Below are 17,352 nucleotides of genomic sequence, written 5' to 3'. Positions count from 1 at the left end.
TCTAGAGCCTCAAAAACTCAGGTTTGCCTGCTTAACCCTAAAGATGGCTCACGCCACTTGGATTTTGACAGTGATCTTTAGCACAAACCTCTTTTCTTATGGGATGGTGGTGTGTGGGGAGGGGGGGAGAAGTGGGCCACATGGGGGACCACCCCCTACAAGCCTTCCCCCAGCACAAATAGGAAACACACAGGAAAGTGGGTAGCTGTAACACCAACGTTTAAAAACACAAACTTCCCTACCGGTTTCCCAGATGTGCTGGGTTGAGGGGGCCCTTGTGGGGTCCTCCACATGGTCCCCCACTCCCCTCTTTGCCATAAAACAGAGGTTTGTGTTTTGTGCGTGGGGCACTTTAAATCCCCATGCATGCCAGGAGAGATTGCCTCCCTGGGACTGCGCTGGGATTTAAAGAGACCCGTTTAAAGAGACAAACTTCTTTGTCTCTTTAAATCCCCATGCAGCTCAATGGAGAGGATCTCCACTGGCTGTGAAAAATTGGGGTGGCATTTTAATTTAAAAAAAACTAAAAAAAAACCCTGACAACTGGATGAGTGGAGAGGTATCCCATTGGCCACACAACACAATCCTTGCGGGAGCTCGGATTTCACACACCCCACACACACCCCACACACCCAATTTTCCACACAAGGCACCTTTAAATCCCTATGCAAGTCTGTGGAGAATGTTCTCCATAGGCTTGCAAGAAGATTTAATGCACCCTGTCCCAAAAATTGGATTAGGGGAGGAAATCCAGCCCCCTGCTATGGGACCTAAGGGCCCGTGGCAGCGAGTGAGATTCCCCCCATCCAATTTTGGGATGGGGCGCTTCAAAATTTATTTATTGGCTTCCCTGTTTTGTGGAAGATGGGTCTGTGAAAAAGAAAAGGGAACCGACCCCAATCGGACCTGGGAAGGGGACTTGGTGGCAGACAAGACCGGTCCTGCCCCAGGTCCCTTGGGATGGAGGACTGAGGGAGGGGGGGGCAACAGTTATCATAAGTCTTTTAACCTTGCTGTTTTAAATCTGTACTTTAAATGTGTGTAAATCTCTCTATTGCTGCTTGGTTTTACCCTGGTTGTGCTTTTATATAGTATTTTTTTATTGTGCTTTTATGCTGTTGGTTTTATGCAGGCCTACCCAGTTGAATTTTAAGATGCCTTTTTAATAACGTGCTGCTTTTAATAATGTATTATTTTTAAATGTTTTAATTAGTTATATGCATTTTATAGTGTTTGAATTTGTGTTGTACCCTGCCTCGATCCAGAGGGAGAGGTGGGTAACAAATAAAGATATTATTATTATTATCATCATCATCATCATCATCATTAATTATTATCATTATTAATTATTATTATTTGTTTTATACAGTTGTTTTACACTTTGATTTGTGTCTGATGATTTTAGCTTTTGTGAACCGCCCAGAGAGCTTCGGCTATTGGGTGGTATAGAAATGCCATAAATAAATAAATAAATAAATAAATAAACAAATATAAACCCATTGCACTGGTGAGTGGGTTGCCCGATCACCCAGAGGTGTGCTTGTAACAAGCCCCCTGGCACGGCAGTCGTGTCGTGCGAACAGCCCAGGTATTATAATTATTATTTATTACATTTGTATACCACCCCATAGCTGAAGCTCTCTGGGCAATTTACATGGGATAAAAACACTTAAAAACAATATACAAAAATTTTAAATCACAAAAACATACAATTTGAAACCATAAAAACATACAAAAACAAACCCAGGCTAATTAGATATTGCTAAATGCCTGGGAGAAGAGAAAAGTCTTGACCTGGCGCCGAAAAGATAACAATGTCAGCGCCAGGCGGGCCTCGTCAGGGAGATTGTTCCACAATTGGGGGGCCACCACAAAGAAGTGAGTCAGTGGTTCCTTACCTGAGATGCAGACTCTTCCCCGGCAGGGTAAGCGATCGTCGGTGGGCCCAGCATCTGAAGGGCTACGTTGGGAGCGGAAATAAGGCACTATCAAAAACAAAGTGAGGGTCTACGGCGAGACCCTCGTCCCCATATGCAAGCGCATAATTCACTGCACTGGCCTTTATACAAAAATCAAGACTGTTCCCTTCATTGGCAAATGAGAAAATTAAACATCTGTTAGAAAGGAGGGGGAACGGAATTTTGGAAGAACCAAAGTATTTATTTATCTATATAGAAATTAATTTATTGAAATGATTTATATACCACTGTTCTTAGCAATTTCATAATGGTTTGCAATTTAAAACAATATAGACAAATAAAATAACAATATCTTATTGAAACAGATTTAATAATAGGAACCAAAGCAAGAGCTGAAGCAGGCATTGACAGCGATAGCAGCCACGACAAGGTATTCTGGAAGAGCAAAAGCTGCAGCTGCTTTAGAAAAGGGCAGCAGGAAGGAGGCTGAATAAATGTCTCTTGGAAGCCAGTTCCTCAGTCTCAGGGCTGCCACAGAAAAAGCCCTGCTCCTGGTGGAGGCATAGCCCAGCTTCTCCATAAAACAGTACCTGGTGCAGGGTATATTACATACCAGTGGCAGGGGAACGGGGGGGAGGGGGGAGCTCATATGAGGGGGGGGGCATTCCTTGAGATTGCAGTTACATGTTCAGAGATCTCACTGCCTTTTACCTGGATACCTGCCTTGAATAATCTGCTTTTTAAAACTGCACAATTTTCGCATTTGTTGCTATCTACCCTATCTAGAACAAGTGGACCTGGCCGAAGTTATGCATCCCCAAGTGACTAGGGTCTGGTTATATCCCGACTTGACTACTGTAGTTTTTAGGGTGGGCTTCATCTGGCCATGTTAGCATATTGGTGCTATGATTTATGTACAAGATAATTTGCTTATATGAGGTACCATCCGCCCCTGCAGGGGTGGCGGACCTATTAAGATGGTCCGCCCTCGAAGGCTGATGGATCCTCTTGGATTCCAGAAAGCCTTAGAGGGTACTATGGCTGGTATTGTCGACGATCCTGTTGAAGCCCTGGTCAATAGATGGAATCAAGACCTAACTAGGGCTATCGACACGATTGCCCCCAAACGTCCTCTCCGACCTGCTTCCAATCGGGCACCTTGGTACACAGAAGATCTCAGGAAGTTGAAGCGGGAAGGTCGACGACTGGAGCGCCGATGGAGGAAAACTCGTCTCATATCCGACAAGGCACGTCATAGAGAACATCTTCGTTCCTATGGGGTGGCAATACGTGCAGCGAAGAAAGCTTTCTTCTCTGACCACATTGCGTCTGCGAATTCACGTCCAGCAGAACTGTTTAGGGTGGTGAGGGGTCTAACTCGGGCACCTCCTCCCCTGAACCCAGTTTTAGAGCCTTCGGTAGTTCGCTGTGATGCATTTAATGATCATTTCACAGATAAAATCTCTCGGATAAGAGCCAATTTAGATGCCGTCGTTATAACAGAAGCTGAAGCTGAAGTGTCCAGCAACTTTGTGAGTAGGATTACACTGGATCAGTTTCAGTTGGTGAGTACTGATGATGTGGACAAGCTGCTTGGACGAGTAAGGAGGACAACTTGTCCTCTCGATCCCTGTCCTTCTTGGCTGGTCACCCAGGGAGGAGATGCAGTTAGACTACAACTACAACATATTATTAATGCATCTCTCAGGGAGGGGAGTTTTCCACCATGTTTAAAAGAAGCAGTGGTACGGCCACTTCTAAAAAAACCCTCCCTGGATCCCCTGGACCTTAATAATTATAGACCAGTATCAAATCTTCCATTTTTGGGCAAGGTGATTGAGAGGGCAGTTGCCTTCCAACTCCAAGCAGTCTTGGATGATACAGATTTTCTAGACCCATTTCAAACTGGCTTTAGGGCAGGATACGGAGTTGAGACAGCTATGGTCGCCTTAGTGGACGATCTCCGCATGAGTATTGACAGGGGGAGTGTGTCCCTGCTGGTACTTTTGGACCTTTCAGCAGCTTTCGATACCATCGACCATGGTATCCTTCTGGAACGCCTGAGGGCTTTGGGAATCGGGGGCACTGTGCTCCAGTGGTTCCGGTCCTACCTCTCAGGTAGATTCCAGATGGTGATGCTTGGGGATAGTCGCTCCTCAAAAAAGGAGCTGTTGTATGGCGTACCACAAGGTGCCATCCTATCCCCAATGCTGTTTAACATCTACATGAAACCGCTGGGAGAGATCATCCGGAGGCATGGGGCGGGGTGCTATCAGTATGCTGATGACACCCAAATATATTTCTCTATGCCTTCAGTAACAGCATCAGCTAAGGATAGTGTGTCTCTTCTGAATGAATGCTTAGAGGCAGTAATGGGCTGGATGAGGAAAAACAAACTGAAGCTGAATCCAGACAAAACAGAGGTGCTTGCTGTCAAGGGCTCTGACCTAGGTTTGGAGGTGTGTCAGCCAGTTCTGGATGGGGCTACACTCCCCCTGAAAGACTGTGTTCGCAGTTTGGGGGTGCTCCTGGATCCGTCGCTCCAAATGACAGCCCAGATAGATGCGACGGCCAGGAGTGCCTACTATCAGCTTCGGCTGATACGCCAGCTGCGCCCCTTCTTAGAGTCAGAAGACCTAAAGACAGTAGTGCACGCGCTGGTAACCTCAAGGCTTGACTTCTGCAATGCGCTCTACATAGGGCTACCATTGTACCTAGTTCGGAAACTTCAACTAGTTCAAAATATGGCAGCCAGGTTGGTCACCAGTACACCTAGGGGTGACCACATTACACCAACATTAAAATCACTCCACTGGCTGCCAATTAGTTTCCGGGCAAAGTACAAAGTGTTGGTCATTACCTTTAAAGCCCTAAATGGTTTGGGTCCAGGTTACTTGCGGGATCGCCTTCTCCCATATAGTCCGCCCCGCACACTCAGGTCCTCTGGGGTGAACTTACTTCAGTCAGCTAAAACTAGGCTGACATCAGTTTCCCAGAGGACCTTTTCTTCTGTCGCCCCCAGATTGTGGAATGGCCTGCCGGAGGAGATTCGTAAAATTAACTCTATGTGTGATTTTAAGGCAGCTTTAAAGACTAGCCTTTTCCGGCAGGCCTATCCAGATCAATGTTAAATCATGAATTTTTAAGATGTATTGATTCCTGTTCTAATGTTGTTCCCCGCCTCGATCTAAAAGGAGAGGCGGGTAAGAAATACATTTATTATTATTATTATTATTATTATTATTACTTGTTCACCAGAAAGTTCTAATTGCCCAGAACTACACAACAATAAAGGCAGCAATTCATCTAGTCATTCACAAGAACAAACTGCACACACACGAGACCTGAGGTCTACTGCCAGGCATGTGTAGGAAGGGGGAGGCCACCCCACCCACCCCTCCTCCTCCTCCTCCTCCTCCTCCTCCTTCTCTCTCTCTTCCATCAGTGGGGACTACTACTGATCTACCTTACAGGGCTGCAGTAAGGATTACTGAAAAAATGTATGGGAAGACCCAAAATGCAGTAGAGGCCTTCATCAAGGCCTGGCTTTTCTATTTCTAGGACATTCAAAACCTCCAATGAAACAAGGGAACAACAGATCAAATCCATTAAAAATAAGTCAATACAAAAGGGGTGGGGTGAGGAAGCTAAAATAGCAGAGGCCATTTTCAAACCAGTGAGCCAGAGTCCAAAACAATGGCACAAAGGAAGGGTGTAACAGTGGGGGCCCTCCAGAGGTTGAGGGTCTCCAACACTTATCAGCCCCTGGCAGCGTGGCCAATGGTCAGCGACGACAGGTGTAGTAGCTCAGCAGCATATGGTTCTGCGGCCTTGCGCTGCACCGTCCGTCCGGAGCAACCGGGTGGCTTCTGCCCCTGGGACTACCTGCCCTTTGTTACCAGGTGTCCAGCCCCCTCCTTGGAGCCCCCACACCTGCTGCTGCTGCCCCCAAGCTCTTCCTCCAGAGCCAGACTTCACTACACTGCAGTCCCAGGATGCTTCTGAGCATGGGCAGAGTGCTGGCCCACTTGCGCATGACGAATGGCTGCCAACCCACCGAGGGCAGCGCCTCTCAGCTTTGCAGTGGAGCGCTGCCACCTTTGCTAGCGGGTTGCGCATTCCCGCTCCCACACACACTCACCGTCGGGCCATGCGCTGCATGACCTGGGCCTCCTTCATGCGCTGCAGCTCAGCCATGTAGGCCAGGATGCGGCTGTTGCAGACCAGCAGGCTCTTGGTCACCTCGAGCGCCTGCTGGCGTTGGGTGCAGGCGGCCAGCAGCTTGCACGCCCCTTCGCGCATGCGGATCTCATGGTCAATCTTCTTCTGGATGTCCGTGCCCTGGGTGGGGGAGGGGGGAGAGAACGGGGCATGTGTGAATGGAGCTGAGGTGGGGGGGGGTACGACAAAGAGCTCAAGGACCCCTGGAAACGGGGGCAAGGCTTGTGCTGGGAGGGGGGCTGGAAGCTGCAGCGGGGGTCAGGGGGAGCCACGCCAAGTAAAGAATTCCAGATGTCCTGGGGAAGGACACGGAATGGCTCAGAGCAGCACTGGCGGTGGGGGTGGGGGGGTGTCACATACAAGAAACTGAAGCCCCCCCCCGTCTGCTCACAGAAATGGGGCACGTGTGAGAGGCGCTTCAACGGCACCTGAGCCCTTCGGGAGACCAGATGGTCTGATTCTGAGTCATGGCTTTAGACGGCTGGACTTGGGAGCAGTGAAGTTCGAAAGGAGAGTGCATTGAGCATGCGCAGAGGGCTCTTGCTCCATCATCCCTCTGGGATTTGGGAAAAGGTCTTCCAGGTAGTCTGGCGAGAAAGGCCCTGTTCTGCCAGGCAGGGAAAGTGTTGCTGCCTCGGCTTCAGCTAGGCCCTGTGGGTGGGTGGGGGCACAGCCACAGAAAAGGGCTCCTACAGAGATCCCCAAATTACACCCAGGGGGGCTCCAAGATGGCTGCTTTCCTCCCCATCATGTAGGTCTGGGGCATAGGACCCCTTTCAGCCCAAGGGCCCAACTCAATTTTGGAGAGGCCCTCGAGGGGGAGGGGGCTGCATTCCAGTGGGGGGGGGGGTGGACCAAAGGCAAAAGGGCCGGGGCCAGAAATACCAAAAATGCCAGCAGTTTAGCTTTCTGCCAGTCACTGAGCCATGATTGGGGGGGGGGGGAGAGGGAGAGGCCTTGCAAACTTTGACAAGCCAGATTCCGGCTGGACATCAGGAAAAACTTCCCGACTGTTAGAGCAGTACGACAATGGAATCAGTTCCCTAGGGAGGTTGTGGGCTCTCCCACACTAGAGGCCTTCAAGAGGCAGCTGGACAACCCTCTGTCAGGGATGCTGTAGGGCGGATTCCTGCATTGAGCGGGGTGGGTGTGGGGTGGGTGGGTGTTGGACTCGATGGCCTTATAGGGTCCTTCCAACTCTACTATTCTGATTCTATGAAATGGGGGTGGGTAGGTGGGGGGAGGAAAACTGCACAAAAGCCAGGAACCAGCCAGCCAGCCACTGATGGGGGTGGATGTCAGGGAAAAGGGGGCGGGGAGTGACCTCCTGGAGGGCCATGTTTGGTGCCCTGCTCCGAAGTTCTGGGCGCCTGACTGACTGCAGCCCTGAAGCGCCTGCATCCTGCTGCACCAACACGCTTAGCGGCTTCACACTGAAACCGTACTAAAGCCCCCGAAGGCCTGCATCACGAAGAGGGCAGCCCTACGGAACCCATGGGGGGGGCAACAGCTGGACTCCCACGGCCCCCACCCCAGCAGGAGGAGGAAGCTCCCAGAAGTGGTGAGCTCCAGAACCCACCTCTGGGCCCCGGAACCGACTGTTAAATGCTAGGAGCCACCTCTGGAATAAGCAACGTGGCGATCCCGTCCTTCAGGAAAGAGGCACCGGAGCATGTGCAAAGTACTTCCCCCTCCTCACCGAGCAACAGAGCCAGCCGCCCACACCTTGGGCTGGAGGAGCTTCACAGCCTGGCCACCTGGCTATGTTCACCAGCAGTCCCTCGCAGGGGCCAAGGTGGAAGCCCCTTCCCCCAGAAGCACTGCCTAGGGGGGCCTGGTGGGGCGGGAGAAGCCAGCCCTGGGCCTCTCCTGACTCCGGGCACAAGCGGGGGGAGGGGGTCTCGAGTGGCAGCCCGGGCCGGCCAATGGCTGGTATGATCACTGGTGTGTGTGTGTGTGGGGGGGGGAATTCCTCATCCACCTCCAGATGCTTGTCAAGGGGTTTCAGCACAGAGCCCCCCCAAGGGGGGGGGATACAGGTTGGGGGAGGCTGTAACTCGCCCTGGCTCCGAGGCCTTTTTGTCCAGGCCAAGGCAACGCCACCCCCGTCCACTTCTCGCCCCTCATGCTCTGGGCAGGGGAGCCTTGGGCCAGACCCCCACGACGACCCATCCCCACAGCCTGGCACTATGCAGGGCAGCCGCGAGGCAGCAAAAGGCGGCATTTCCAGGGGGCAGAGAGAGGGGGGCCCCCCGCGCCCACTTGGGCACAGCTGCCCCGGGCCCCGGGCCGGCTGCCGGGCGCCCCTTCGGGCCCCGTCCCGCGGCGCTCACCTGGGCGACCCTGCCGTTCTCCATGCTGCTGGCGCGGCTGCGCTAGCTGCCCATGGCACCGAGCCGGCCCAGCGGACGCTGCGGGCGGCGAGCGAGCGAGCGAGGCGGGCCCGGCGCTGGCGACGCGCAGCTGAGCCAAAGGGGCGGGCAGGCTGCAAGCCACGCGGAGAGGCGGCCGGGGACGGCGCGGGCGCGGCGGCAGCTGAGCAAGCGCTGACATCACCGCGGGCCCGAAATAGCGCGGCTGGGGAGGGGGCCGCCGCGCGCCTCGGCCGAAGCAGCCCCGGGGCCGCCTGGGCGAGGGTCGCGGGGCGGGGGCGGCACTCGCCAGCCAGCCAGCCAGCCGGGGACACCCCGCCCAAGGAGGCGCGCTGCAGAGCGCGTTCTTCCGCGGGGGGCGCCCTCGCCCGCTCCCCTGCCCCCACGGCCCATGGGGGGCTCTCTAGCGCGGAGCACAGCCCCCAGGGGGCTGCTGGCGCTCCTTTCCGACGGGGGGACGGACGAGGGACGAGGCCCCATGGCGCGGGGCGCCGAGGCCGCGCGGGGATCTGCCCTCCACCCGTCGGGGTCCGCGAGCGCAACGGCTCGGCTCGTGGGGCGGGGAGGGGGGGGGGGCTGGCGTCGGACTCGGCTCCCTCCTCCTCCGCCGCCCGGGCTAATCAGCTTTGTGGCACCGCAGTGGCTTCCAGGAGATTATGGCCGAGACGCTGAGGTCTTCTTCATGGGGCTTGCAGGAAAATCCTGGGGGAGGGGGCGTCATCAAGCCTTGTCAATGGCCTTCCTCCACCGCCCCCCCCACCTTAACTGAGCCAGGATTCTACGCGCTTCCCTTCAGTGCTAATGTGAAATAATAGAGCCTCTGAGCATAGGCAAAGTGCCACAGCTTCAGCGCCGAGCAACTAAAGCAGCCCAAGGGCCTCTGCCATGAGAGAGAGACCGGCTTCCAGGGCACTGGGTGAGCTTTGGTGAGGAAGCACAGCCGGGGTGGGCTAGAGCTGGTTCCCCACCCCCACCCCCGTCCCGCCCTGTACCTACCCGTCTGCCTTCCCTGCCTCACAGCTCCCCCACTTGCCACTTCCCCCCCACAGCCCCCTCTCAAGTGACTTTGATTAAGACCCCCTCCAGCCCGAGTCCAAGTCCACACCCCCTCCACTGACAAATGCTGCAGCCTCTCCCTCCGCGCCCTCTCTAGGACATCCCCCCCCCACAGCCTTGTCATATGGTTGTGTGTGTGTGTGTGTGTGTGAGAATCCTGTTTCCCAGTCCCACCCCTTGGTGCCTCAGGTGAAAGATGCGCTTGGCACAACAGCCCACAGGCAAGGTGAGGTGGGGCAGCCCCCGCTGAAATCAGGAAAGCCTGCTCCCGCTCATGGCAATGGGCCAGCACCATGCTGGGGAGTCCTGGGTGGGCCACAGGGCCACCGGCCCTGCTGCCTTGAGGCGGGGAAAGGCGCCCTGCCCTGGAGCTGCAGAGCTCAGCCAGCCCAGAGCTGGAGGGCCACTCCAGCCTGTAACACCCCCGTTTTGCACGTGATCTGCCACCAACCAGCGGGGTATGGAGAATGTGGAGAGGGAGACTTTTTTCTCCCTATCCCATAATACTAGAACCCAAAGGGGTCATTATCCCATGAAGCTGACTGGTGGGAGATTCAGGACAGATCAAAGGAAGGGCTTCTTCACACAGCGCATAGTTAAACGATGGAACTCGCTACCACGAGATGTAGTGATGGCCACCAATTTGGAGGGCTTGAAAAGGGGGTTGGATTAATTCCTGGAGGAGAAAACTATCAATGGCTACTAGCCCTGATGGCTATGTGCTACCTTCAGTATCTGAGGCAGTAAGCCTGTGTGCACCAGTTGCTGGGGAACATGGGTGATAGTGTGCTGCTGCTTCTGGGTTCTTGATCAACAGCTGATGGGCCACTGTGTACAGAGTGCTGGACCTCCCACACTAGAGGCCTTCAAGAGGCAGCTGGAGAACCATGCTTTAGGGTGGATTCCTGCATTGAGCAGGGGGTTGGACTCGATGGCTTTGTAGGCCCCTTCCAACTCTGCTATTCTATGATTCTATGATTCTTATGACAGAATCGCCACCCGTTTGTGCATGAGACTTGCAGCATGGGGGAGGGGGATCTCCCTCTCTTGCACTGCCACTGCCTCCTCCTCCGCCTCCTCCTCCTCTGCTCCATCCAGCAGGCTTGTTTCCAGCAGAGAGCAGGGCAGAGCTCTCAGCCCAGGCCTCCCAAAGCGCCCTACACCATTCACCCATCAGAAAAGGAGGCTTCCCCAGATGTGCCGGCCCACCGGGGCTTCCTGGTTAGTCCCGCAGTCCTTTCCTTGGAGCACCCTGGCAGACGAGGCCCTGGCGTGCCAAGAGCAGCCGCGGAAAGGAAACTTTGCCCAAGCCCCTTGATTCCGTCATGGGGGGAGGGCCCCGCTCTAAACACCCACATTACTGTGAGAGCAATTTGCAGGCGTTTCACGGGGCTCAGGCAGAAAAGGCCTTCATTGTTTTGCTTTGGCTAGTGAAGCTTGGCTACCACGTTGTGCCGCAAGGTGAGCCGTAGCAAATGTGAGGCCACATCCTGCAAATTTGGAAACGCACAAAACTACCACAAAACCATCCATCTGGAGAGTGAGGCTAAATGGCAGCAACGGCAACCTCCGTTCCAAGGAGACACCCGGCACAAGCACGGAGCGCCCCGAAGTACCAAAGACACGGAACAGCCTGAAATGCAGGACGCAAACTCACCCCCCCCCCCAAGGCCCAAGCAGAAACATCCCAGAGGCCTCCAAGCGTGGGGCAGGTTTCTCTCCGGGGCTGACAACTGAGCAAGCACCTGGTGCCTTGGGGAAGCGCCAGAGGAACGGCACTTGGCCCAAGAGGTGTGCACGCCCCAGAACACTTCGGCAATGCCTGCCCACAGCTGGTGCTGCAGAAATCCCACATAGCCACAACGGCAGCAGTGATGCCGGTGCAACGTCCCGGGATCGCTCCGGTATCCTCGGATACATTGCAAGTTCTCCTGAGGCGCACGTCCTCCCCAGCTGCGAGGCACAGGATTTGGGATGGCAGCCTGTCTCACTCCAGCTTCCAATGAAGATGAAGGCTTCCTTCCTCGCCTACCTCTGAGGCACCACTACACCAATTAGGAGCCACCAAACTTTCAGGAGATCTAGAGTAGTATAGACAATGCATTCACTTTTACGCAACCAAGTTAGATTGCTGCAGGAGGATGGAAGCTTTTGAGGTTCGCAGGACTCTCAGGTATAGTTACAGCTTGATGAAGAGTGCTGTGAAGTGTGAAAGTCTGCAAAACTTTGCAGCATCTAAGGAGACCCAAGCAAAGCAATAATGGTATTTCTTTTCTAGCTCTCTTTGGACAATACGCACTATACTCCCATCAGTCCACAGCGTGCTGTCTGTCTGTATACCGTTGCAAAGGCCCCCTCCCCGCCACTCCCTGGGTGCACGAGACAGGAAGGTGCTGCCTGGCGCGGTGCCAGGCGCTGCACAGGTGCGTTACCTCCAAGCTGAGCGCAATCTGCCGGATGTAGAGCATGTTCAGGTCCTCCAGGATGTGCAGCTTGTCCTGCATCTCTGCGCAGCGCTGCCTCCCCGATGCCTCCATGCAGTGGTGGGGGCCCCCTATGTGCAGCTACTGCCCAGCGAGGGCCTCGCCTGCCCCCTCCTGCAGGGCCCCATCCGGAGTCCACTCGGGCAGGCGCCTCGGACCCTTCTGGGGCCAGGAAGCCAAGCGAGCACCCGGAGAGGGGGGGAGGAGGGGGAAGGGGGATGCGTCCCGCCAGCCCGGCCGGCCGGGAGGGGCAGGCTCGCTGCTTGGAGCCCCTGGCTGTGCCGGCCTCTCCGTCAGCAGATTCCGCACCCCCGGCCCAGCTGTGGAGAGAATAGGCCCTTTCTTTCATGCCAGCCCAGCGCCTCAAACGCCCACCCGCAGAACAAGCAGCCACTGTGCCTGAAAGGGCAGGCCGAGCGGGAGGAGGCGGTGGCGGCATCCCATGCGGCCGGGCAGGGAGCGTGCGCCTCTGAGCCCACGCCAGCGAGGAGTCCACGCGGCCCCGTTCCCAGCAGCAGCAGCAGCAGCAGGGGCCGCCTCCCTCCCCCCTCCCCCCAGCGGGTGGGTTTCCCGGACGGAGGCAGGGAGGGAGGCAGGGTCCAGCCCTGGTGGGCGGCCAGGCTAGCGCCCCATCCCAGGTCTGTGCTCCGACCTCCAGCTCCCGACGACCTGGTGCCCAGTGCCTGCCGGGGGCTCCCAAGCCAAGGGCCCAGCAAAGCCAGGCATGCGCCCATGCCATCGCCTGGGCCCACAGCCCACCCCTCACCTTCCACGCCCGGTCACGCCCTGGCTCCGTCCTCCACGGGCCAGCCGTGGGCTCCAGCCCCAAGCCCCCTTCCCCTAAAGACAGGAAATCTGTCCGCCGCTTCTCCCCCCCCCCTCCCCAGCCCAGCATTCCTGTCCCGGCTCCTCTTACAAGGGCCGCCCCTCCAAGTCGGCCAACTCCGAGGCTGGGCCTCCGCTCCAGCGGCCGCCTTCAGACCCCGTCCCCTCCCACTAGCTGGGAGAGGAGGAAGTAGAGCTCCTGCCAGCCCCTCATCCCAGACTCAGGCCTCAAGGAAAGGCGGCGGCCAGCCAATTTCTCTCTCTCTCTCTCTCTCTCTCTCTCTCTCTCTCTCTCTCTCTCTCTCTCTCTCTCTCTCTCTCTCACACACACACACACACACACACACACACACACACACACACACACCACACACAGTGCTTGACAGCCAGAACCATGCGAGAGAAACGCGGCCTGGTCTGGCCCAGCAGGCCACTGATGGGCTCCTGTATCCACTCAGACCAAGGCAGGGGCTCCAAGCCAGAGCTTGGCTTGTTGGGCTGTGCCAGGGAGCCCATCCCTCCTACACACGTGCCACAAAACAGCCGTGGGCTGGAAGCCCAGACCACCCCCACCTACTATCATGCCCTGTGCAGCATCCTCCGTCCAGGGCTATTCAGGGCACTCCTGGCCTGGCGCTGGGCCTAGGGGGATGCCCGGGGCCAACCAGCAGCAGCCCACATGCCAAGTCCACGCTTCGGGGCTGAGGCATCAAAAGGGGTTCTGGGCATTCTGTGCCATCCAGGACCACACGCAGCACCAGTCCAGCTGCGCAGTTCGCACAAGCAAATTCCAGCAGCCTGCCTGCTTCCAGATGCAGAGGGGCACCTCGGCCCAGAGTGGGCCCCCAGTAGACGGCCAGTGCGTGCCACGTGCCTGTGAGGAAGTGCTGCCAGGGGCCCCGGTGCCAGTCCCAGGCACTGCTAGAACAAGCACACCCACACCCCGGGCACTTCAGTGATGCCGTTCTGCCTCTTGCCAACGGCCACCCAGCCCTCCACTGCGTGTGCCACCCAAGGGGAAAAGGGAATGCAGCTAGGTGCCCCTGCTGCGCCCAGCATCTGGGGGCAGAGGGTGAGCAAGGCCCCCTCCGGGTGGGCTGCTCGGAAGCCCCTCCTCACTTCCTGCCTGGATCATCCCCACCGCCAGCTGGAAACTGGGCCATGCCTGGGGAGATCTGGGCTCCAGGCCCCTGCAGGGAGGATGCCTCAGGCACGGCATGCCAAAGGGGAGGGGCTGCTGAGCCTCAGTCGCCCTCGCGGACTTCGGAGCCTTATCTTGCCCCACTAACCATGCAGAGAATGGCCATGGCCAGTCTTTGGGGGACGAGATGAACTCGGCACATGCGCAGAGGGATTTTCCTGTATGTGTTCTGAGGCTGAGCCCGGTTAGCCTCGTCTCAAATGACCCCCTGCTAGGAGGGAAGGAGCTCCGTGGTGGAGCCTCTGCATTGCAGCCAGCAGTTCCCTGCTTCAATCCCCGGCAGGATGGGAAAGAGCCCCGCCTGAAACCCCGGTGGGCCATTGCTGCCAGTCAGTACAGGGCAGGGGTGGAAACACTCTTTCAGCCCACGGGCCGGATTCCAGTTCAGAGAAGCTGGGGGAGGGGCTGCATTCCAGTGGTGCTGGGCGGGGTGGGGGGGAGAGAGGCAAAAGGGGCACTGCCGACAGGCTAAAAAATACCAGCGCATGTTTTGGAGGGGCCCCAAACCCTGGAGGGTCATGGCTGCCAGTCAGTGCTGCCAGTACTAGGTGGGCCGTGCGCATGCGGGTGTGTTGGTCTGGCTCAGTGAGAGGCTGCTACCTTCATTCCTGACCAACCAGATGTCTCAGAGAAAAATGGCCCTCTGCTGCCCTCTGCTGCCCAGGCAGCAGGAAGCCGAGAAGACCGAGGGATCCAGGCCAACCCGCGCTGCTGCTGCTGGGGTTTCACACAGTCTCCCCACCCCAGGATCTGGGATCATAAGAAACTACACAGAACCAATACAGCAAACATAGAATCATAGAATCATAGAATAGCAGAGTTGGAAGGGGCCTGCAAGGCCATCGAGTCCCACCCCCTGCTCAATGCAGGACATGCAAACATGCAAGAGTTTGTTTGTTTTTTAAGTTTTGTAGACCTGATCTTTAGTCATTCTTAGCGCAGTCTTCAGAGGTAGGCCAGGGTTACACAGTACTAGGAGGAGGGCTTTCTCTGCTGTGGCCCCCCGGCTGTGGAACGAGCTCCCCAGAGAGGTCCGCCTGGCGCCTACACTGTATTCTTTCCGTCGCTAGCTGAAAACCTTTTTATTCTCTCAGTATTTTAACTGAGAGTTAAAATACTGTATTAAAGTTAACAGTATTATGAACCGCCCAGAGAGCTTCGGCTATTGGGTGGTATAGAAATGTAATAAATAAATAAATAAATAAATAAATAAATAAACACCTATTAACTTAAATTTAAACTTTGCTGTTTTAATTCCATATTTTAACCTATATTTATTTATTTATTACATTTCTATACTGCCCAATAGCCAGAGCTCTCTGGGCGGTCCACAAAAATTAAAAACATTCAAAGTATAAAACAACAGTATAAAACCATAATATCAAATACAATATAAAAGCTCAACCAGATAAAAACAGCAGCAATGCAAAATTACAAATTTAAAACACCAAGTTAAAATTTATTTATGGACTGTTAAAATGCTGGGAGAATAAAAAGGTCTTCACCTGGCGTCTAAAAGCATATAATGTAGGTGCCAAGCGAACCACCTTAGGGAGCTCATTTCACAGCCAGGGTGCCACAGCAGAGAAGGCCCTCCTCCTGGTAGCCACCTGCCTCACTTCCTTTGGCAGGGGCTCATGGAAAAGGACCCCTGAGGATGACCTTAGGGTCTGGGCAGGTACATACGGGAGGAGGCGTTCCTTCAGATATGGTTTTATGCTGGTTTTATCCTGTTTGTGCTTTTTATATTGTATTTTGTATTTGTGTTTTTAGATTGTTGGTTGTTTTTATGCTCTTCATGATTTTAATTTTTGTGAACTGCCCAGAGAGCTTCGGCTATTGGGCGGTATAAAAATGTAATAAATAAATAAATAAATAAATGCAAAAGAATGCAAGGCAAGCCGTGCCGGATCAGACCAAGGGCCTCTCGCATCCCACATTCACTCCCCTCCCCCCTCCGTGGCTGTTTTCGAGGGCTTCTCTATGTGGAACCAGTGGAAACTGGGCACAAAAGGGGTGCAGCTGGGCTAGACCTCTCCCTTCTCCCCAACACACTCCCCGGGGGGGGGGGATTACAGGAAGGAGCCTGTGTTTGTCTTTTAAACTGGGCAGCACTTGACCTGGCCGCTCGCTCCGCAGTCTGACGCAGCCCAGCCTGTCCCTCCCTGCTGCTCTGTTCAGCTGCGTGTTCAGGCCAGGCTGGCCTGGAGCTCCCTGGGACAATGCACAGAAGACAATGCACTTGGCTCTATGTTGGCTTGCGGGGCTCTCCCTGGCGGTCAGACTGGAATGGCCAGCGCTTGCCCAGGGTGACCAGTGGTTACATTCCATCTGCAAGATCTCACCCAAGTATGGAAGAGCCCAGAACACGCCCTCCTTCTCTCCCCTCCCCACTCTAGAATCTGTCACACAAAGAGAGGCAGGCACTCTTCCAATACTTCAAAGGTTGTCACATAGAGGAGGGCCAGGATCTCTTCTCGGTCCTCCCAGAGTGCAGGACACGGAATAACGGTCTCAAGGTACAGGAAGCCAGATTCCAGCTGGACATCAGGAAAAACTTCCTGACTGTTAGAGCTGTGCAACATGGAATCAGTTACCTAGGGAGGTTGTGGGCTCTCCCTCACTAGAGGCCTTCAAGAGGCAGCTGGACAAGCATCTGTCGGGGATGCTTTAGGGTGGATTCCTGCATTGAACAGGGGATTGGACTCGATGGCCTTGTAGGCCCCTTCCAACTCTGCTATTCTATGACTCTAGGAGCCTGTCCCCAGCACCAAGGCCCACCACAACTCCGTGCTGGAGTTTTTCAAGCATGAAAGAGCACAGAGCCTCTGGGCATTTGCAGAGTGCAAACTCAGACAGCTTTTCATAGCTGGGATAAAGATGGGGGGTAGATATCCATGGAGGGTAGCGTCACTTCCACAGGCAGTCTTGGCCACTGGGGGACTGACCCCTTCTATAAAATCTCCCTCTGTTGTGCAGTGCTACTGTTTTTGCTGGGGCAGGGCTCCTGTGCCTTTAAGAATGTCATGAGAAGCAGAAATTCAAGAGCTGCATTCTCCCCCCCCCCCCGCCCCCTTAACTTCAGTAACAGGAAAAGCTGCACTGGGTATGTTTTAAAGAAAAATATTAACATTCAGAGTATAAACAAGATGCATACAAACTGCAATCCTATTGCAGCCCGTGCTTCACGCCGCCTCAACCCGTCGACCCACCCCACATCTTCATGTTCCTCCAACAACTAAATTCAGCTTAAGTACTACACATTCCACAAAGTG

At 55.0% G+C, this 17,352-nt stretch overlaps 2 protein-coding genes across 7 annotated transcripts in view; both read right to left on the bottom strand.

Moving 5' to 3' along the window:
- Nucleotides 1–17,352, bottom strand: part of LOC134404881 (retinol dehydrogenase 13-like) — a 143,493-nt gene that overhangs the window by 95,913 nt on the left and 30,228 nt on the right. The gene's annotated exons all lie outside the window — the stretch shown is intronic.
- Nucleotides 1–17,352, bottom strand: part of RTKN (rhotekin) — a 35,992-nt gene that overhangs the window by 9,631 nt on the left and 9,009 nt on the right. For 3 of the 6 annotated variants that reach the window (XM_063135473.1, XM_063135477.1, XM_063135478.1), the window contains exons 2-3: nucleotides 6,061–6,260; nucleotides 1,899–1,960 (exon numbers count right to left, since the gene is read on the bottom strand). In XM_063135473.1, the coding sequence (XP_062991543.1) occupies nucleotides 1,899–1,960; nucleotides 6,061–6,260 (262 nt within the window). Of the gene's footprint in view, nucleotides 1–1,898; nucleotides 1,961–6,060; nucleotides 6,261–8,473; nucleotides 8,609–12,000; nucleotides 12,372–12,817; nucleotides 12,857–12,967; nucleotides 12,985–17,352 lie in introns of those variants that run through there. The other 3 variants (XM_063135475.1, XM_063135474.1, XM_063135476.1) reach the window with 3 other exon arrangements.

The sequence above is a fragment of the Elgaria multicarinata genome, chromosome 10 (genome assembly GCF_023053635.1).
Source record: "Elgaria multicarinata webbii isolate HBS135686 ecotype San Diego chromosome 10, rElgMul1.1.pri, whole genome shotgun sequence".
Classification (NCBI taxonomy): Eukaryota; Metazoa; Chordata; class Lepidosauria; order Squamata; family Anguidae; genus Elgaria; species Elgaria multicarinata.
The sequence above is the reverse complement of the archived record's forward strand: the minus strand, read 5'-3'. Positions and strand labels throughout refer to the sequence as shown.